Source organism: Hesperophylax consimilis, chromosome 4 (assembly GCF_061612785.1).
Source record: "Hesperophylax consimilis isolate HC1 chromosome 4, BYU_Hcon_1.0, whole genome shotgun sequence".
Taxonomy (NCBI): Eukaryota; Metazoa; Arthropoda; class Insecta; order Trichoptera; family Limnephilidae; genus Hesperophylax; species Hesperophylax consimilis.
In genome coordinates, this window is record NC_142839.1 from 35,245,791 (window position 1) to 35,268,487 (window position 22,697).

At 34.3% G+C, this 22,697-nt stretch overlaps 1 protein-coding gene across 3 annotated transcripts in view; it reads left to right on the forward strand.

Moving 5' to 3' along the window:
* kkv (hyaluronan synthase-like protein kkv) overlaps positions 1-22,697 on the forward strand; it is a 116,020-nt gene that overhangs the window by 83,020 nt on the left and 10,303 nt on the right. For all 3 annotated transcript variants that reach the window (XM_089630904.1, XM_089630902.1, XM_089630903.1), the window contains exons 3-13: positions 7,532-7,776; positions 8,192-8,358; positions 9,651-9,978; positions 11,787-11,986; positions 14,667-14,985; positions 16,206-16,426; positions 17,765-17,880; positions 17,999-18,150; positions 18,777-19,039; positions 21,611-21,821; positions 22,302-22,502. In XM_089630904.1, coding sequence (XP_089487030.1) covers positions 7,532-7,776; positions 8,192-8,358; positions 9,651-9,978; positions 11,787-11,986; positions 14,667-14,985; positions 16,206-16,426; positions 17,765-17,880; positions 17,999-18,150; positions 18,777-19,039; positions 21,611-21,821; positions 22,302-22,502 — 2,423 coding nt within the window. The remainder of the gene's footprint in view (positions 1-7,531; positions 7,777-8,191; positions 8,359-9,650; positions 9,979-11,786; positions 11,987-14,666; positions 14,986-16,205; positions 16,427-17,764; positions 17,881-17,998; positions 18,151-18,776; positions 19,040-21,610; positions 21,822-22,301; positions 22,503-22,697) is intronic.

Below are 22,697 nucleotides of genomic sequence, written 5' to 3' on the forward strand. Positions count from 1 at the left end.
TAGTTTTTTGTGTTCGATAATGATTCGTGGGTGTATTAATGTTCGATTACTCACAAAGTTTTTTTGAACTAAAATTTATTTCTGTGTTTAGCGGAGATTCGAAGTAACGTATTATCCGGGCCAAGGACTGCATTAATTAAGCCGTTTAAAATCATCTTCAGAATAATATTAGAACCACAAGTCATTGAATTGTCATCTGATATTCAGAAATTTTCTCTTTTACGAAATTTACGGCACGGGAAATGACGGGGAATAAATTATTTATTAACGTTGATTTAAATTAAATTACCGGAATTGATTGCTCGAAGCCATTTTGTTTATTCAGACCAAATAAAACGCAAACAAAACATTGCAAGAAATCCTTGATATTCGAACTGAATGTATTATTTGAAGTTGCTTTGGTGTAACTTTCAAAATGTAATTTTATGCCGTCATTGGAGATAATTTATTATTTTACTGAAAGCGGCATTACCAAGGACCCTCGGAGCCTTTATAGGTTCGTAATTAATTCTTTGTTAAAAATACCCTCGAATAAGGTAGTGCAGAACCTTTTTGATGACAAACAACTTAGAAACATAATAATTAGATTCAAATAATACGGGTAGTCAATAGTTCATTAGGTAGGACGTTCGACTACTAGTCTGACTTGACTGAGCAAGTTCAAAACTAACAAAAATTATTTCATTGTCAGAAACATTTTAAGCCAAATTAAAAGTTATGTATTTCCATTATATTATATTATTGAGAGAGTCAGACATTTATACCGCACTACCATGACAAGAAATATGGTCCATGTCTGGAGTTCTTTAACAATCTTAACATCATGTCAATTCAACAACTCTATTCTAAAACAATACTCCTTTAACACGTATATTGGAAAAAAATATATTTCAGGGTCAAAAATATATCCAACAAGCAACTACAAATATAACATTTGGGCAAAAAAACTTCCAAAAAGAGACTGCCCACACAACCGGAGCATACCACGACCGTGCTATGACCGTGCCACGAATTACGAAAAAGGAACAAAGCCTAGTTAAGGTGCCTCGGTCGTAGCGTGGTTATGGTATGCTCCGGTTAAGTGAGCAGATTCCTTTAATGGCACTAAACTGGAAATAATAAAATAAAAAGCTGGATACAAAACATCGGGAGATCAGAAATAAATATATATATATATATACTAAAATCGAAACTACTATTATTTAAAAAAAAATATATGTATTTGTAATTACTTCATATTATTCATACTACTAAAATATAATAATATATAAATTAAATCCCCAGCATGGGAGATCACAGAAAGGATATCATTAATTATCATTGTTACAAAAAAAATAAATACAATAAAACTTTATAAGCATTTTGGTAGGAAATACAGTTCTGATTTAAATAGTTTTTTAGGCTAACAGGTGTTGCAAACTGCCTTGACAAATACAAATAAAATTAAGTCCATTGATAACGAAGAACGACTAAGTAGAGTATATTGGGTATAATTTAATAGAGAGCTATGTGCTTTCGATGGTTTTCCGTCGCTTTTCAAATATTATTAAATACACCAAACAGTATTAATTAGCACGTTATAAAAATACCATCAACATATTGAAATACATTATAAATAATGAGTAGTTAGGTATGTATGATTATTTTCCTACCCGGAACATTTTTCTACTGAGGTACAGGATCGGATCCGCCTTCTTAAATTCTCGTTATGTTACATTTTATTTCACAAAATAGCCTAGAAGTATCATCAAAATACGCAACATTAGCTTCATTTTAATAATCTTATTAAAGTTGTACCCCATTCTAAATTTCTATGTCTCGATTTGTCGAAGGAGTAATATCACGAATTTGCGTGTACGACTCGAGGCGGCGCGGCTTAGCGTGTTTCGAAGAGGCGAGCAGGCGAGTGCGATTATTGTCCTTTAAAAGACAACTTGTGCAACAGCTCGTGAAAAAAATTGTTTAATCGACAAAAAATGAACTTGTCTAGACAAGGTAGGTAACAACCAGCACTAGTTGTGCTAAATAAACCGCCCCCCTAATACCTGGGTCAAGAATGTGATCGGGTAACCTAAAAAAACAACTATTCTACTAAACCGAATGACAAACGAGAAAGTTTAAACAAGTTAGTCTCTAGATCTCAATGACATGATTAAGTAGACATTGCAAACAAATATTGGACTTTCATGTATGATGCTCCACGTGGAGGAAACAAAAACAATTTCATCTACGGAAATGCTATGCAGTGTTTGCATAAAACCAATATGCAGATGGTGTTATTGGGGCAAAAATGGCTTCTAAAGAGATATTTGGACATTCAGATGTTATCGGAATGATAAAAATAAAGATTGACCAGAGAATAGGCTAAAAAACGTGATTTTCAATGAATAGTCAATTGGTAGTAAAAAATTAACTAATAGTAGTACGTCTATCAGGTAATTTTGTCTGAAAACATATTATGTGCTCACATTTGTAAATCTTTCTAAAAAGAAAACTTTAATAAAGCTTTAAATTATGAAAATATAAAACGACAAGTAAAAAACATAGATTTTTTATTAATGAAAAAAAAATTGGTTTGACTGAGGATTGAAACTCCTTTACCAAAAACTGGTGTCAACCGCGCTTACAACTGAGCCAAACCTCAATTGGGTAGGACCGACATCTATTTCGTATATTAACTTCTGTAATTTCTGAGAAATGCGTATTGACCGGTCGGTGGCCGAGTTGACATCGCGCTTGGGTCCCACTCAGGCGTAGTGTGTTCAATTCCTCGGCTGGCTAAGTCCTCCATCACAACACAAGCAATATTTTCAGCTTACTGTGGTGGTAGTAGGAGATTTTCAAATATTGTCAGGTTATTCGTAACCCGGGAATGTTTGTCTTTCTTTTTTTTTTATTTAAAAAAAAATATATATTTATCCAAGTGTGTATGCGTGATTGCCACGGATTGATAGAATGCATTGTCATCGACAACATGACTATCTGCCGAGTTTCAGCTCTATCGGATGTCGCGAAGTAAGTTAATTACCACTTCCAATCGAAATTCAAATGCACGTATTTAAAAAAAATGGACACGTTACAGAACGAATTCCTTGAAATTTCTTAATTATTCGGTGAAATTCAGTTATTCAGTTTTGCTAACTTATCGACAGCACAGAACTTTAAATATTTGAATATATCTGCACTGTTTCACTGTGTTTACGTAGCTGAATATCATTGCGGGGGCATTCGCCGTAAAGCCAGCGCGCGCTCAGCGATGGAGAAAAATTAGAAATTTTCATTCGCACTTTATGCTTTCCGTGTGATGTATGGATTCTTTGTCCAATTACTTGCGCCCGTCAATTTCACAATGGCCGGCGCTGACCGACGCTTCTTCAGAACGTTGGCGGGAGATCTCCCATCAACACGTTCCATTGGCCCGTCAAACCGTTCCGAAACGTTCCGTGGAAACTCGGGGGGAAATCTGACGTTCATAGTGATGTGATAACAATAGTACCTACCTAATCGAAGTTTAAAAATGTATTAATTTTACTAATCGAATTTGAAAAGATCTATCCCTCTTTTAATGGAGCACCCTTTTTTTATGTGATAAGTCACATTAGTTATGATATAACATAGTTATATGACAAGAAAAGTTGCATTTTAATTGGATATGAAAAAAAATCTTCTTCGTAGTTAAATTAGTGGTGTTTCGTGTGTTTAAGTGCCATACGTTTGGATAAAATTACAGTGTTTTTGTTAGAAATAATTATTGCTCGCTTTTTACGTATTGAAATTTAGTGAACACGAATGTCAAATTTGTGAAAGAGTGAAAAGGTTTTTTGATATTTTTTTGCATTTATGCAATGAAATTTTAAATACATAATTTATTAACAGTGTGCGTGTCATTAAAATCGTTACTTTACTGGCTACAGATCAGTATTTTTGAATAGATACTTTTGGAACAACTAATAATTCATATAATTAAGTATAATATCATTTAGTGCAACTTTTTTGTAATAACTAGATACTAGTTGCGTAACAAAATTCTACTGAAATTCTCCTTATAACCGTGGCCAATAAATCATTAATATTCTTCTTTCATATTCATATGGAAAGCAGGATGTACTTCACATTTATTAGCACTCTGTTACCAACTTTCAAATGTGATACGCCTCCAATATTGATTATTATCATATCGGTTTGAATTGCAACACTGTCATAATCGTGATTAGCAACCCAAAACCCATGAATTATACGCACAGACAATAACAAAATCGTGCATAAACATCTACACATTCTAATTAGAATCTTATTCATAATCAAAGAGATTTAATATTTCGTTTCAAGCGCAATTCTAATTCGTTTTTAAAAAGCATAGATACACGCATTTGCGACATGGCCTCAATAAGAAAATAATTAACAAAATAGCAGTTGAATTTGATGTAATTGTTTAAAATCTCTGGTGAAAATGGAGGAAGTAAAGCAGAAACTGCCCGATGACGATTACTACATAAGGAATAACAAAGACTACTCGCTGTACAGCTTGGGAACACAGAACTATTGCAGTATCTATAGGTTGGTATGGCGGATATACTGCAGTCAGTTACAAGTACTCGGTGTAAGAGATAAAGCGGCAAATCGTTCCTTATGAAAGAACAGCCGTGTCAAAATCTGAATTATTTGATGGCGAAATACCTCCATACGCTTGGGACCGGCCCAAGAAATCGCAGCTTGTTTTGCAAGTGGAATATTGTCGTAATTTGACATGATTCCGGTGTTATTAACTTATTACTTTGTGTTAAAATTAAATCGCACGTGATTCTACTTAAAAAATCTTATACGAATATGTTCATACGTACTTAAGAAAAATTGGCTGCTCAAGGAAAAAAAATTTCTTAAGGCGATGCACTACGTCGTGTAATATTTTAAATCGAGCCGCTATCAATAACACTATGGGGCGATAAGGTTTAAATTCCTGTTTAACACCATCCGCCTGTTTTGATTTATGCAAGAAAAAACATGGCCAAAAAGCGCCTTTTATTTTATTTTGTGGATATTTATTTTTTTCCGATCATTTTATAAATAACTTAATTTTCAACATTATAAAATAAATTCAAAACCGAAAATGGGTTCGTAAGTAGGAGATTTTGAACTTTAAAGAAGTTTTCATAGGCCTTAAATATTATTTTTTTCTGGGCTTATAAAAAGACTTATCTAAAAAATACTCGATTATTTTAAAGGCCAAGATGTATTCTACTCGCAGTATTTAATAAAAGCATCTGAAACATTTCTAGGCGACCAAATTTTCAAACCAAAAACACATGATTTTGCATTACTACGTATGGCATCGCCTTAAAAGTTACGCGTCGTGTTTTGAATCAGCCGCCCAAAATTCATTTCAGCATTACTTTTAATGCGTCAGAATGATAAAAAATATTTAATTTAGTGTCGCATTTAAACCGTTAATGAGTATTACTTATATCGGAAATATTTAAAACAAAATAATAAAATTATCTCTTTTTCAAAAAATTTATATTCAGGTTTTTAAATGGAAATTCATAATATTGATGGAACTAAAATGGTATCATGGCGGTAATATATGTATTATTCCTTCGCGGAGAAAAATAAGTAATGCTAACATTTATAAAAATATTGAGATTTTTGCATTTCGTAAAGATAAAACAACCGCAGGTGCATGAACAGGTGTTCTAATATTATTATGAAATTACTAACACTTTATCGGGAAGCGGCTTGCAGTTCAGGTTTTAACAGGATTACCAATAATTTGAAGAGATTTTTGATAAATTAGCTATATTCTTTTTCAGAAAGATTTCTCCGTGTTCTTTCTTACGAAAATAATTGAGTAGAGTGAGATGGATGTTATTTTGTATACCGATAAGCAGTCATGACGCCATGTTCATTACATTCAATTCCAACGTAGCCCAAATTTGTACTTTAACTACAGAATTACAAATACTTAACGTTAACACAAATAACGAAATTAAAACCTTGGAAGTTTTCTAATCTCTGTCTTCTGCCATTGATAATTGTAATTAAATCATCTTAATTATGAAATAAGCTTCCTCTATGCATACTTCCTGAATAAATTTATCAGAATTTATGCCTTTTCCTATGCATTTAATAAAGAGAATCATGTAACATGCAACACTGTAATGCAAGAACCTTCCCTAACCGTTCTTCTGAGCCACCAACATTATGTATATACTATTATTTTTATGGAGTATTAGAATGTCAACAGTATAAATTCGTCGAGTGAAGAGAGAATGTATTGTTGAGCGGAATTGTGCAAATTGATGCAATTTTCAACATGTTATTTGGTGAAACCAACTTGGTGCATTTCAAATAATATTTTTATTTAACTCTAATTCATTCGAAATTGTGATTGTAAATCATATTTATAAAATGAGAAAAGTTTATTCAAAGAAATGTGTTCAATTTAAATAAATACTGTACTGTATATATGTAAATATTTATATTGAGTTAGCCGATGGCTCATACACTGTTTTCAAAGCCAAAATGTTCAAATAAAAATATTAGCACTTTCTACGATATTTGCCCACAGAGAAAGTATTATAAACAACATTTTGCTTGCTTGAAAATAAAATATTTATAAAAAAACTGTAGTTACTCATAACCAATAGCTTAAAAATCAATTTTTTCGCATTTCTAAGAAATTTTAAACTTTACTCCAATGGAATACTTATTCGTTTGCCACAATTTGTTTTTAAATAAATAATTTATCAAATAACTTTATTTACCAACGTTCATATAGTTAATTAAAATATGTATTTTTTTAAATAGTTGACTGCACGTAGAAAAGACTTGTTTTAGCTCGACAATTTGGTTATTCATCTGTCTGAAAATTTATTTGTTACGTTCCGGTTCCGGTGCTAGATGGTGGCCGTTTTGACCAAACGTGCGCCGCAGTAGCCGACAGGTACGATCAAAAAAATCATTTCTCTGAATATAACTAGCTATTCTGGGGAAACTACTTATGGTAGATTATATACCGTTTTTATCAATATATTAACATATTATCTGGTAAGTCAAAAAAACAAGTAAGATATTACGTAAATAAAATCAACTGGCGCACGGCGATAATTTAACTTTGACACATGATGGGTTAATGTTTCTGTAGATATTTTTTTTTCAAATGTGATATGGCTATTAATTAAGTAGGTAGGTATTTATGTACTTACCTACAAATCTTATGATTTCAATGTTATATTAGCACTTTAAAATTAAAATTAGAAACACCCTTTTTTTAAAGCGAGGTATAATGTTCACAGAACTACTAGTACTGTATCTACGAACATGAACATGATTATAGTTTAAAATTTATCGCAATCTACAAAAAGCGTTATATGATAAATAATGACCTATTTAAGTTTAATTCAAAGTGAAAATAGACCAGAACCACGAACGTGATTGGAGATGTTTTGGACGAGTATTATTAATACTCGTCCATAAATACAGCTTCGTTCAAAGACTTTGCTTGGAATAATTTAGTTTATTTCCTTATTTCCAGTCAGCGAACTGTCCACGAGACGAAAGGATGGGACGTGTTCCGGGACCTGCCCAACAAGTCGGACAGCGGCTCCATGGAGAGCCAGGCCTGCCTGGAACTGACAGTCAGGATCTTCAAGATTATCGCCTACGTGCTGACCTTCATCATTGTCCTGGGCTCCGGGGTCATCGCCAAGGGCACGCTGCTCTTCATGACCTCGCAGATACAGAAGGACAAGCCTATCATCTACTGTAATCAGAAGCTTGGTGAGTTACATTACTTTGAATTTCATCAGCTGCAGAAACTACCTTTCCTTTATGTTTTCGTCCTTTTTTCTTAAAAGACCGGAGAAAGAATCCTTAACCAAAAGATGTATCCAACTTCTACCTAAAGTAAGAAGTTTTAATAGTTGTTTATCAGAGCAATTATTAATGCTTACTTTTGAATGTGTAGTTTATATTATTCAAGGTTATGTACGCAATTATTGTGGCCTTCTCATAGATTTTCCACATAATGATAATATGCGAATAACAATTATTTTAACGCATGGGCAAGACCACTTGATGGTGTGGCTCGTTTTACTTGTTTTAAGAACCGATTTTTTTCAATGCCCCCAAATAATTTCCAGTCCTCTCTTTACTTGGCTGAAAACTAGTAATTGTTATGTTTTGTGATATCCAGGTAGAGACAAGCAGTTTATCACAGTTCTACCTGACGCAGAACGGATAGCATGGATGTGGTGCATCTTCTTTGCCTTCCTGGTTCCTGAATTGGGGACCCTCATCCGGTCCATCAGGATCTGTTTCTTCAAGAGTTGGAAGAAGCCAACCACTGGCCAGTTTATGCTGGTTAGTTCCATTTTACCTTTCACACTATCCTCTTGGTGATCATTACAGTATGTAGTACACATATATTTTTTTCCAAACTTCAATATATTTGAACAGACAATAATAGGACTCCTTTTCACAAAATAGGGTATTTTCACTGGTAAAAACTGTACCAAAGCCAAGAAAAAAAATTATGCTGGAAGTATTTTTATATTATTTTTAAATTGGACAATAAATTGTCTATATCGATTTAAAGTGTGCCATTATTGATTTTCCGCCAAGACTACACATTTGTTTTTTTCGTGAATAAGACAGTATTGACGTCACACTAGCCAACGTCAATGACAACCGTCTTACCAGCCAGTAGCGTTTTCTACTTCATAATGATGTTTAGCCAGTTAGAACCGTTTCGGAACGTGCAGTTTTACATCATTTTTAAATCAATAATAAATTAGTAAAAATATTACAAATTCACAATAGTGTGATGATCAGAATCAGAGAAATATTCTTCAAATCTTCCGCATATTTGAACGATATTCATGATTTGTAAAATACCACATTGAGGATGCCCTTTAACCTTGTTGAACTATTTCCAATAAGAGGTGTTATTTTGATATTCGATCGTAAAAGAGCAACGATTTCGTTGCTTGTGTGGCACGTAGCGCCGTTTTGTTGAAATTAAACGTTGTCCAGATCAATACCATTCAATTTCGGCCATAAAAAATCATTAATCATCTCTCGATAGTGCAATCCATTCACCGTAACTGTTGCTCCAGCCTCTTTTTACAAAAAGTAAGATCCAATGACTCCGCCGGACCATAAACCGCACCAAACAGTCACACGTTAAGAATAAAGAGGCTTTTCAACAATAATTCTTGGGTTTTCCGAGCCCCAGATGCGACAATTTTGCTTGTTGACGAAGCCACCGAGGTGGAAATGGGCCTCATCACTCTAGATGATTTGCATTTGATTCACTCAAGTGAATTTTAATGATTTCAATGCGTTGTTGAAGCGTGTATCGTTCCATTTTTATTAATAACGTAGTTTTTACTTGTCAAATGTCAAAAAATGAAAGCTTCAAAAGTAACATCTACCGAAATAGCGGGCTGTTCAAAATAACACCTCTTATTGGAAAACCCGTTAGTTACATAGTTATCGCTTCATTATTCATTTGATGTTACTTTAATTTACGCAATTTACTGACGAAGATGCAAAAAATAATAAGTTGTTTTTTCTCAAGATGCATCGGATTAATTAAGTTTGCATTTTGATCATTAACTTTCACTCTGTTTAACTTTCAATTAAAATTGCAGGTGTTCTTCATAGAAACGTTACACACCATCGGCCTGGTGATGCTGTTCTTCATAATCCTGCCCGAACTGGACGTGGTGAAGGGTGCCATGCTGACCAACTGCATGTGCGTGGTGCCCGGCATTATAGGCTTGCTGTGCCGCAGCCCCAAGGAGTCGAAGCGCTTCGTGAAGGTGATCGTGGACCTGGCGGCCATCGCAGCACAGGTGACTGGCTTCGTGGTGTGGCCACTGCTCGAGGGCAAACCCAGCCTGTGGCTTATCCCCGTCGCCTCGGTGTTCATTTCGCTGGGGTGGTGGGAGAATTACGTCTCCAAGCAGAGCCCACTCAGTAAGTTCATTTCAACACTAACATTAAAAATATTATATAGTTTACTGGTAAGAATTCTTGCCACTTGTTCATGAAATTCCAAAATTGTGCCCTTTAACGCAGAAAAAGTAATCAAACCGTGTAACCTGATATAATGTAATTTGAACAGGTGGTGATAGTATCTGGCGGCAATCTAGAGCAGTAAAAACTTTCAATCGGTGAGCTCTGGCGTTTAGAAATTAGTACAAATTTATGTTCGGCGGCATTCTAGAGCCGCAAAAAACTTTCGAATTTTGTAATCTTTCTATCTGGCAGCAAAAACACTCAAAATGTGGAGTTTTGCATCATGAAATTTGCACAGCTTTTCTGTCTAGAATATCCATGTCAACACAATTATATTGACTTAGAACCATGGGCTTTTGGGACACGTATTATATGTAATAAGAAACGCATACATAATATTTTTTTACTATCTTCCTTTTTTGTAACAAGTGGGGATTATGCTAGCCTCATAATTTATAGATTATAAAGCCATCCAAGTTCATTGTAATCTATCAATAAATAAATTTCAAAAGTATTTTGTGTACCCGGTGTTTTCATTTAAAGAGTTTTTGAGACAATCAGGAGTTACAACACATAGAAAAAATTAAAATAAAACACTTCATTTATTGTGGTTATTTATTTATTTATACGCCTAAAAAGGCTTTTACATAAAAGTGATACATGATGCAGCGTATATAGGAGACTATCTGTATTATATAGTAAACAATAACAGTGTGTAGATGTAATCCCTTGTAAAGTAGGTTCAAAATTAATCTATAATTACTCAAATATAAAACCGTGATTAAAGGTATAATGAGGATACGATGAAAAATAATAAAAAAATATAACTAAATAAGAAACAATTTTAGTAAAACGTAACAGTAACTTAAAATAAAGTATAAACTAAACATACTACATATAAGACAAATCACTAAAACTACATTACCAACGCTACTATAATTTGTAGGATTCAACAAAGTGCTGGTATAGATTAAGCTCAATTCTATAAATGGTAAAGTAACTATATCAATAGTACCCCCAAACTTGTTGGCAAGGTCATACATCCTATTGGTGAGTGAGTGTGTCTTATAGTTGGTTGTGTATGTATTATAGAAGAATGTCACATTTTGTCTTGTGTTCCTAGTCGGTACATGGAATTTTATAGTGGTGATGGTGTCAAGGCAGTCAATTAAGTTATTAACATCTATTTGTATAGTCCACTCTGCCAGTGCGGCATGGAAAATGAGACTCTTGATCATGTTTTCTTTAATTGTAAAAATCATTCATCTTTCAAAGGCATTTATCGTTTACTTATAAAAATCACCCACCAATCTCCCCTTAGTATTCCTTATTTACTTTCTCTCAACAATTCTCGCATTTTCTCAGTTCTATACAAGTTCATAGACTTGAATGACTTCAATATTTGAGATTTCCTATTCCCGTATAGATTTCCCATAAAATTATAACCATCTCCCTTAACTTTAACGGCACATAGCACTCTTTTAAGGGTGAATTGCCTAATACAAAAAAAAATACAACCAGATCTGATATAATTCTTTTGTTAGACAGCGTTATTAGGTGAAATTGATTCATTGAAATGACATAATTAATGTATTAAATTGGAATTTTGAGAAAAAAAATTATGTACCTAAGAAATTTATGCTGAACTTTTTCTATATTTATAGAGTGAACTTTGTACAGAAGGGACCAAATATAAATGTATCCAATTATTATGCCATTTATATCTCGTCAGTCTTGAATTAACCCAACGTTCTCTGTGTTTGTAGGTTTTATGAAGGCCCTGGGAAGGGTGAAGGAGGAACTGAAGTACACGAGATACTTCACCTACATCTTCGTGTCCGTGTGGAAGGTGATCGCCTTCCTCTGTTCGGTGCTGCTGGTGTTGTGGATGCAAGGAGACAGCGTCAACGACTTCTTCGGAATGTTCTCTGAGAGCTTCGCGCCTCATCCCATTGTCATTGAAGAGGTATGGAAATTGTGGGACCTTAAAGTCAGGTGTTGGACCTGTAGAACGAGACAAATATAATATAGTAGTATAAAAGTCAATGTATTAGCTTCATCTCTCTCTCACATCCGAGTTCGCAACTAGGAAGCAAGCATCCGTAATCTCCGTATTCGATTAAACATTAAACTGAAGTAGGGTAGGGCGGGGCTAGTTGAACATGATTTTGCTAATTTGACCCCAGACTCGAAACTCTCATAGATATTTTTGTGTTATCAATTTATTAAGATAGCTTCATTATCTGGCTTTATAATGTTATTCATGAAATGATATAATACGTTGACCTTATGCAAGATATTTTAATTATCACGCAGAAGGAGAAATGGTTCAACTTGCCTCATAGGTGGGGTTAGTTGAACCACCCCACGGGGCTTGTTGAACAATATAGTGTCATATATTTATTACCATTCACACTCATGGTTTAATAAAACAAATTAAGATATTAAAGTAAATTTATTGAAAGAATTCAGAATTAGGTAATAAAACGATTAGTTTATCTAAAAAAACTAAGTATAATAAAACAGGTAAGTTTTCTTAGAATTATTTAATCGATAAAATCGGCAAATATACATTGGAATAGTTCCGTATGTGCACTTTTGGTGTGCCCACTTTAGAAAGCTCTCTGAATAAATCTCATCACAAATTAGGCAAGCATATTCTTCACAATTGTCGTCGGATGATGAGTCTGACAACGTGAAGACTTTTTTTCTTCTTGCCTTCTTTTTTGGACTTATCTTTTCCTGTCTTTTGCTTCTTAGATTGCTCTTGGGCAATAGAATCCTTTTCAGGAGTGGCTGTTAAAATAGCTGCTCTTCTTTTCTTCCTCGCTGTTTTCTAGGCCCTGCTTTTGGAAATGGTCTAACGGTCTCGGATGAAAAGTAAACGCCACTTCTAGATGTAGATGCTACAGTATTGTTGTTGATATTGGGAGAAACACTATCTTTGCCTGTTGTCGGTATACCTTGTACGCATCTAGTAAGTTTAAAAAAATCGGTATTATTCATGTGTTGACGATGAAATGAATGCACTACGTATAAAATTACAGTAAGGAATCTGAATGGGGCAAGTTGAACCAAATGGTTCAATTAGCCCCACCCATGTTTTATTACAAATTTCATCGGATAACTCAAATACCACTAAATGTATTACAATTTTACAATTGACAAGATACAGTTAAGTCAACACCAATTTCAAATTGACTTACCTTGACTTGGTACCTTTTTCCTTGGTATCTATTTTCAAAAAAGCAGTCGATCGTCTTTTTTTACTTTTGGAGCAAAAATCAAACAAAATCCCCGTGCACACGTTATGGATGCCATGTGCCCACTGAATGCTTGGTGGCGCGGTCCCCACACTTCTAGCTTGCTAGAACATGTTCAGCATTCTTCGTAAGTCTTTCGGCTCCGAAGATATTGGCGTGGCCCAACTAGCCCCTTGGTTCAACTAGCCCCGCCCAACCCTATTCTAAACTGAGAGTATCATTAGATTAATAATATTATTACAGCGGCATAGACAATATAAAGATTATTATAACACAAATGAAACATTGTACTTGTATTAAATGACAAGAAATTCTTCCATCAGAAATGGATCGCGTTTCAGTACATAGTGGTTTAAAATAGATTCAGGCTCACTAAACTTCATCTTCTACAAATACCTCTATGTAGATGATATACACGAGTAGGTATACTGTAGTTGTTAGTAGTTAGTACTGCCTGTTGAAAACCTAAAGGCTTCTGGTATGGAGTTAACACCAAAATGAAAAAGTTCGCACTCATAGGCGGGAGTTGGTTCGGTTCAAAGGTTTACTGAAACACACACAAAAAATATTTGAAAATTGCAATACACATTATATCGTACAGACGATTGGTATTTGGAATTAACTGTATTTTAACGAGAAGAATTTTCAAGCGAACTTGTTTATTTTTCACAAGGAATATTAGGAATGGGAAAAGGGAGGCCCTTACCTGTTAATGCCGCTTGTTTCTTTTGGAGTTCTAGTGGTTTCTGCAAGGTTCCAGAGTTTATTATAAGTTTATAGATGTACATCTAATAAGCACTGTTGTTCCACGACACGGAATGTTTCGCAATCACCACATGACACTATTTAATGTATTTAACTTGGGGATGATACTTTACACTATTTTGTTACAAGGAGCGAAATAATATGTAACTTTCAACGACGATGAATATTCGAACAAGAAAGAAAATACGTAACACGCGATGGACTTCTTTTTTCAAATTTTCTTTCTTCTTCGGCAAGACTTTCAGGAAAGAAACAAAAACAAAGATAAGTCAATTTGGGTAAGAACTGTTTCAATGTTAAACACCTATAATGTACATATTTGTATAGATTCATAAACAAATATGTCAAGGCAGTATGTAAAAACATATCCTCTAGAAATTTTTAACCATCCTTCGAAATATTATTATAGGTAGATAAATTTAATAAGCTTTCATTTGCGACATTTGTTGCCTTAAATATTATTTTGTCCCTCCAGTGCCCTTTCCCAGTTTTATACGACAATTTATTAACTTGTATGATATTGGATCAATATGTACAATATGGTATCACTTTACTGTAGATAATATGACAGTAATTTTGGCAATATTTGTGTTTATTTATTAAATCACTTCGTTTTAGATAAAACCGGTCCTCAGCGGCACCGTGCTGCCAGATCTGTCAGACATCACAAAGACTGGTGACTCGGTGGACATGATGTCCTCGCACAACACGCCCATGTACGTGCTGCTCATCCAGATCCTGGCCGCCTATCTGTGCTTCGTGTTCGGCAAGTTCGCCTGCAAGATCCTCATCCAGGGCTTCAGCTACGCCTTCCCCGTCAACCTAACCATCCCCGTCTCCATCTCCCTACTTATTGCCGCTTGCGGACTGAGGAATGGAGATCCTTGCTTCTTTCACGACACGATTCCAGATTATCTGTTCTTCGAAAGTCCTCCTGGTAAGCATTCATTTTTATACATATTTATAAGTTTAAATATAAGAGCACACAATGCGTAAAATAAAGCATTCATTCGTTCTACAAAATATGCCACGAGCACAGAATGCAAAAGTGTAAACAAGGTCAAACAAATTTCAGGCCATAATTAATATCACACATAGTAGTAGTAATTAAATGAATATAATGTAATTTTTTATTTACAATTTGATATTATGTACGTATTGAACAACAAAAACAAAAGCCATTAGTTTCTTAAAACAGGCACTGGCCTAGTTAGAAGCTAATGTTGACTGAGCCATAATCATTCACTTTTCATATTATTAATAGCTTTGTGCACGTGGCCAATATCCTAATACCTATATGATTTGGCCTTAAATGTGACTTATAAATTATCTGTATCAAATTTATGGAAAACAAAAAAATATTAGGTTCTCATAAATAATTCATTTCAAATAATGATGATTTCTTGTGTAATTTCTACAAAGAGCACAAAATAATGAATGATATTTTGTTATTAATACAAATCTACGTCATTTGGTTGATGGGAAAAGTCTGTAGATAAACAAAAAAAATACCAGGAGCACATAAAACAGAGGATATTTAGAAATAAAAAAAAAATTGTCCAAACATGTGAATATTTATGCAAATCTGCCAGGAGCTTATAAGTTGAGGAGGTATTTTTGTGTGTTTACGCCCGATATGCCTGCCAAATTATTCTCTCAGCAATCTTCATAGCTCTGAATTTAATACATCGCAGAATCATATTTTATCAGGCGTCCGGTGAAAATACACGCTCTAGATTTTTTTTTCAATTTGTACCAAAAGAAGAAAAAGTGGATTTGATTATATTTATAAAAAAATTCATGTAATCCGATGTTTTGTTAATGCAAGTACTACAAGAACAAATCTCATTCCAGCTTTCAGCCTCACAATAGACAGGTGTGAGCAGTTGTGAATCTTTGACGATACTCACATAATTTTTTTAAGAATACTGACGATGTTTCTGATTCAGTCCCAATCACAGCTAACACTGTTGGTAGGGTTAAAAACAGGCCAGGAGTAGAATTGGCAAACCAGGCGACGAGATGGTGCAGTAACGTATGTCTTACTGCTCTAATTTATTTTGTGGCTTTCAGCAATTTTTTTTCCAGCATTTACAAAAGTTAAATTTGAAAGTGTAATTTCTCTACGAGTATTAATTCATTTTCTATTCATTGCAGTATACTTCCTGAACGACTTCATATCGCGCCAGATGGCGTGGGTTTGGCTCCTCTGGCTGCTATCCCAGACATGGATCACTCTCCACATCTGGACTCCGAAGTGCGAACGTCTAGCTTCCACCGAGAAGTTGTTCGTGATCCCCATGTACAACTCCCTCCTGATAGACCAGTCCATGGGTCTCAACAGGAGGTGCTATGACCAGACAGACGTCAAAACAGAGGTAAAAATCAACAAAATCTTTGCAAATCTGTTTGATTTATGTCTGAAATAGCACAAACTTCTCTGAAGTCATAAAAATTGCACAGTTATTTTTTCCAGGAGTTTTTAGAACAATGCAACTTTAAACAGTTGTCAATGTTATTTCCTTTATGAGTTACGTAGCTTTGAAATATAAATTTATCAGTCGTAAAATGAGACAGTGCAACATCGTTGTTGTTTGTTCCATATTTTTTTAATTTTGTTTACACATTAAACGCTTCCGATAAACTTTGGCGAAGTAGGGCGCAGTAACCACTAAAATTACCTATAAATAAAACTAAAGGATACGAGTTTGTATTTAATCAATATTCAATTAAATCATTTGGGTATTTTTAAAGCTTATAAATAATGTTGCTTGGGGTTATGAATGGTTTTCAGTAAAGTTTTGAGGTTTTGAATTCTAGTGTACCTGGTTTTTAAGGTTTTTCTATCGGTATTACAATGGAAGATGCTCTGAGGAACTAGCGTCATTGATCCCTTCGGCACCGGTGCGTAGTCGGGATACACGCCAAACGCGCGCCCAACATTTGTACACAGTTGACACTTGTCACATGAGAACGGGTCGCTTCTACGATTCGTTCTTAAGTTCAACAGCTCGGCTGTGGAACGAACTGCCGGCCTCTGTGTTTCCTCCCTCCTACAACATGGGACTCTTCAAGACCCATATTCACTCCTTCTTCTCCACAAAAAGACCCTCCACACAGCATCCCCAGAGATGACATAGGCCCTGAGGGAAATTATTTTCTTCAGGGCCTCCTGTGTGGAGTTAATATATAAAAAAAATATAAAAAAAGGTTGAGATAATATTATTCTAAAGAATTGAAAAATTTACTTTTTTAAAGTTTTTATTTCATTTGATCGTGCCATGCCTTCCTCAGGCGTACCCAACTTCCACCATTCACTACTGTATACCACATTGGTACTACTAAAAAACTACATTTTATCGATTTTCATTCGACTCCGAATCTCATTCCAGTGCAGAAATGATACGTTCAGTCTTTCTCGGTCGTCCCAGACTTTTTCTACTATTCACTACTGTTACCACATTGTTACTATTAAAAATCTACAATATATCATTCCTTTATTCCAGTGCAGAGATAATGCAAAGTCTTCCCCGGGCGTCCCCAACGTCTTCTCCCATTCGAACCCAATTCCCATTCTATAAACACTCCTTGCAATAATAAAAACAAACTTTGATATTTTCAGTTAAATCGGTCCAGTTGTTTTTGAGTCTATAGCGGACAAACAAACAAACAAAAAATTTTATGACGACAAATAATTTATTTTTGATTTTTTACAGGACTTAGCTGAAATTGAAAAAGAAAAGGGCGACGAATATTACGAAACAATATCCGTCCATACCGATGGATCAAACTCAACTCCAAGAACAGTGAAGTCGTCTGATCATATTACTAGGTAAATAAATAATCATAAAACTGAATAGTTACGCCAATAATGAATTAAAAATCTACACATTTTATCTGCATTTATTAATTTTGTGTTTTCTCTTGAAATTATTATGGTGTTTTCGTAGGATTTATACATGCGCTACTATGTGGCACGAGACTAAAGACGAGATGATTGAGTTCTTGAAGTCCATCTTGCGACTTGATGAGGATCAGTGCGCTCGCCGAGTAGCTCAAAAGTATCTGAGGGTCGTGGATCCTGACTACTACGAATACGAAAGTAAGTACTATCATATTTTTATACGTTTTACACTATAATACATACACATAAAAAAATTCAAGCTGGGTGTCCAAAAATAATTTTACTATTAAATCGTCAAACTCTGGCATTGTATTTGTTTTTAAATCAACTTCCTTGTCAACTGTGTTAAATGTTTAAACAATTAAATGTTTTAACTTGTTTCACTATTTTCTTTTAGACTGGACCGGATCATTTATTGCTTGAACCATAAATGGATGTAACAGTGAAATTGGTTTTTGAAACCATTTATTTAAAAAAACATTGTTTGATTATTAACCCCTTGTCTTCGCTACTGTTGCAGTACACCAAAACCATGATTTACTTACATTGCACTTTAAGTGAAGTGTGTATTAAAAAATAAACAGTTTACTTTATATAGCGCAGTTTAGTGTTTTTTCACTTCAAATACATGGGATTATTAGTTTCCCGGAAAATGCTAGTTTCAAAATGTTTATGGTATGGCACGTCTCATTTTTCATACCAACATTACGTGGCTTACGAATATTGCCATTTTCGCAGAATTTAATTTGACTTGGTTTTTGAAAGGTTTCAACGATACTCTCCACATCACAGTTTTCATTATTTATATTTTATTTTATTTCCAGCTCACATCTTCCTGGATGACGGCTTCGAAATCTCCGATCACAGCGACGACGACTCACAAGTGAACATCTTTGTGAAGCGCCTGGTGCACACCATTGACGAGGCCGCCAGCGAAGTGCATATGACCAACATCAGAATCCGCCCACCCAAGAAGTACCCTGCACCCTACGGCGGCCGCCTCGAATGGACCCTACCCGGCAAGACGAAGATGGTCTGCCATCTTAAGGACAAGGACAAGATCAGGCACAGGAAGCGCTGGTCTCAGGTCTGTGGCTATAAGTTGTTATGGTGTTAGATCCCTTTAATGTAATCCAAAATCTAAACTACACAAGGGAAAAACTGTTTGTGTTTTTCTGCAGCATAATAACCGTCTAATAACGAGCCCTGACGTTATGATGCGCACTTGACCTTAAACCCGAAAACAAGAGAAAGGTCACCGTATAAGTCTGATTTTGAACTCTTTCTTCACTCTGACTTCAGCTAGTTGTTCAATAAAGTTATCTAAAAAAAATTATGTTGAAAAGTTGTGTGACCCTCTACCAAAAGCTCATTCTAGCGATAAAGTTCGAGATCATTGACAGCGTCAGTGCACAATTTTTTCTGCTACTAAATATTGATTTTAAAAACTGTTTCTTTCCATGTGCTTACAAATTTTGTGCCCCTCCGACAAAATAATTTTTTTAATTTTCCAAACTGGTTTAGTCCTGAATTGATCACTTTAACATACAATAAAAAAATTGCTCATAAAAATTACAAGCGATCCAGATTGTCAAGTGATTATAATGGATCTCAATTGTTAAGAAAGGAGTGTTGTAAAATATCGAAAATGTGTTATAAAAATTACATTGATAAAATTGAAAATGATATTCATGTAAATGTAAAACAATTTTGGAACTACACTAATTCTCAAAAAAATAATAATTCCGGTATTCCAACTTCTATGAATTTCAATGGAAAAGTTGGATGTAATGTTGAAAATATTGTAAATTTATTCGCTGATTATTTTAAGTCTGTCTATGAAAAGGATATACCTAATAATGAAATTCCAAAATTCTCGTCGAATCTCAGTCGAAACATATCTGAAATACACATTGAAATTAATGATATTAAAAAGCATGTAAATTTGTTAGATGCTAGAAAAAGTGCTGGTCCTGACAACATCCACCTGTGTTAATTAAAGAATGTCTTAACAGCCTATCTGTTCCTTTTTTCGTATTTTTTAACCAATCATTAAAGACAGGATGTTTTCCTAATATATGGAAACATAGTTTTATTACTCCTATCTTTAAAAAGGGTGACAAAACGGATGTTACAAATTACAGACCAATATGTATGCAGTCATCGATACCTAAACTTTTTGAAAAAATAGTACTTGATAAAATATCTACAAAAAAAAAAAAAAATTATAACTCCCTACCAACATGGCTTTTGTTCAAATAAATCTACATTAACCAATTTACTAATATACGAAAATTTTATATCTACATCCTTAGCAAACAGGTGCCAGGTAGACTCAATATACACTGACTTCAGCAAGGCATTTGGCAAGGTGTGTCATAAAATATTAATCAATAAATTAGCTAAACTTGGAATTTACGGTAATTTACTAAATTGGTTTACTAGTTATTTGTTCCAAAGAAGTCTTTGTGTGAGAATAAGTGGCACGAATTTATGGCGACAAGTGGAGTGCCTCAAGGCTCTCATCTAGGGCCCATTTTGTATATAATATTCATAAACGACATTGTTGATGTATTTACTGATATAAACGTTCTACTGTTTGTCGATGACATGAAACTTTATAAAGAGATTAACCACATTAATGATTGTATTACACTTCAAACTAACTTGAGATATCTTTTTGAATGGTGCTCAATCAACAAATTAGCATTAAACATAAATAAATGCCAGTTCATTCATTTTTCCAAAATAAGTAATCCTATTTTTTTTTCAATATTCATGAATAATTATGAAAATTTAATTTGTGTTAATAAAATTATTGATCTAGGCATTATGTTCGACAGTAAACTCACCTTTATATGTCATATTAATAATATTATCAACAAGGCCCTAAAGACTCTTGGCTTTGTTTTGAGAGCTGCAAAAGATTTCAATAATTTAGGAACATTTATTATGTTATATAAAACCCTTGTCAGATGCCAACTTGAGTATAACTCTACGTTTTGATCTCCATTTTTCAATATTCATTCAGATAACAATGAAAAGATTCAACGGAAGTTTCTAAGGTTTATAAATTATAAATTGCATATTCCTATACAAAACATAAATTACAATTACCTCTTCGATAAAATGTCTCTATTGAAACTTTCAGAAAGAAGAATAAGCACAGATGTAATACTGTTACAAAGAATATTACATTTTAAAATTGACTGTAGCGAATTACTTCAATGTATCAATATCCATGTTCCCAAAAAATTATGCCGACATTTCTTACCTTTTTACTTCAATAACACCAAGACACTAGCTTACCAAAATTCTCCGATTCCGAGACTTCACAATCTCGGAAACAAATATTCTGATCTGGGCGATATATTTCATTTGAAAACTAATCAGTATAAATGTTGTATATTCTATCACTTTTATTTTTCTAGACACAAATAGACCTATGTACCCATATAACTTCTCCGCTTCTACTATTTTGTTTTGTTGAATCTTTTAAATTCAATTATATGTGTGAGGATTAATTTTTGCCATTATATTTACATTCTTCTTATTGTATTAATTTTCAAGTGTTTACTCTGATACAAAATGCTTGTATTTTTTTTTTAAGAAAAGCCTACTAGGGCGTGTAATAAATAATAAATTCCTTCTATTACAGGTGATGTACATGTACTATTTGCTGGGCCACAGACTCATGGAGCTGCCCATTTCCGTCGACCGCAAAGAAGTCATGGCTGAAAATACCTACCTACTTACCCTCGATGGAGACATTGATTTCAAACCCAACGCCGTCCAGCTGTTGGTTGATTTGATGAAGAAGAACAAGAATCTGGGTGCAGCTTGCGGCCGTATTCATCCTATTGGCTCAGGTAATAAAAACTTATCACTATGAACAAGCAATATTAAGGGGATGGCACCACGCTGGGCATGTAGCACAATTAAAGGGTTATATGTGAAACTGAGGCATATGATGACGTTGTATTTCCAAAGAAATAAGTTAAGATGGAGAGATGGACAATGCCAGTTTTGGATTAGTGACGAAACTAGAGATACTATTTTAGTAGAGCCCTTCTATGGTAGTTCCTATGTTCAAACTTCTATGAATACATATTTTTTCTACCACAATTGTACTTGTATTCGTCCTTCACTTCTGTCGGAGATTGAGTAACCTTTCTAGTATGTAGTATCTTAGATACAACAACTAGAAATTCCAATTAACAATTAAAGAGTTTAAATTTAAAAAAAGGATTAACCACTGAACAAAATATGTATAGTGTGTTGAAAATGGTTCCACTATTTTTAATTATTTTGCTAAAATTTGAATTGCAATGTCTTATACATATTTCCAGGTCCCATGGTGTGGTATCAGATGTTCGAGTACGCCATTGGTCATTGGCTGCAGAAGGCTACTGAACACATGATTGGCTGCGTACTTTGTAGCCCCGGTTGCTTCTCCCTCTTCAGGGCCAAGGCTCTGATGGATGACAACGTCATGAAGAAATATACTACCAAGTCTGATGAGGCGAGACATTACGTGCAGTATGATCAAGGTACTGCCAAAAATACAAAACTCATCAAAAATGTATTTATTCGTTCAATTTAATGTTTTACTCAGGTACCTAATTACGTAGTTCTAATGTATTATAAGTTTATTAATGGGAAGTACCGAGTGTCATTGGAGTTAATGTCAGCAAGGTGGTACATCTACTGAGGATTATCTATACACCTATGCAGTATGCATGGTA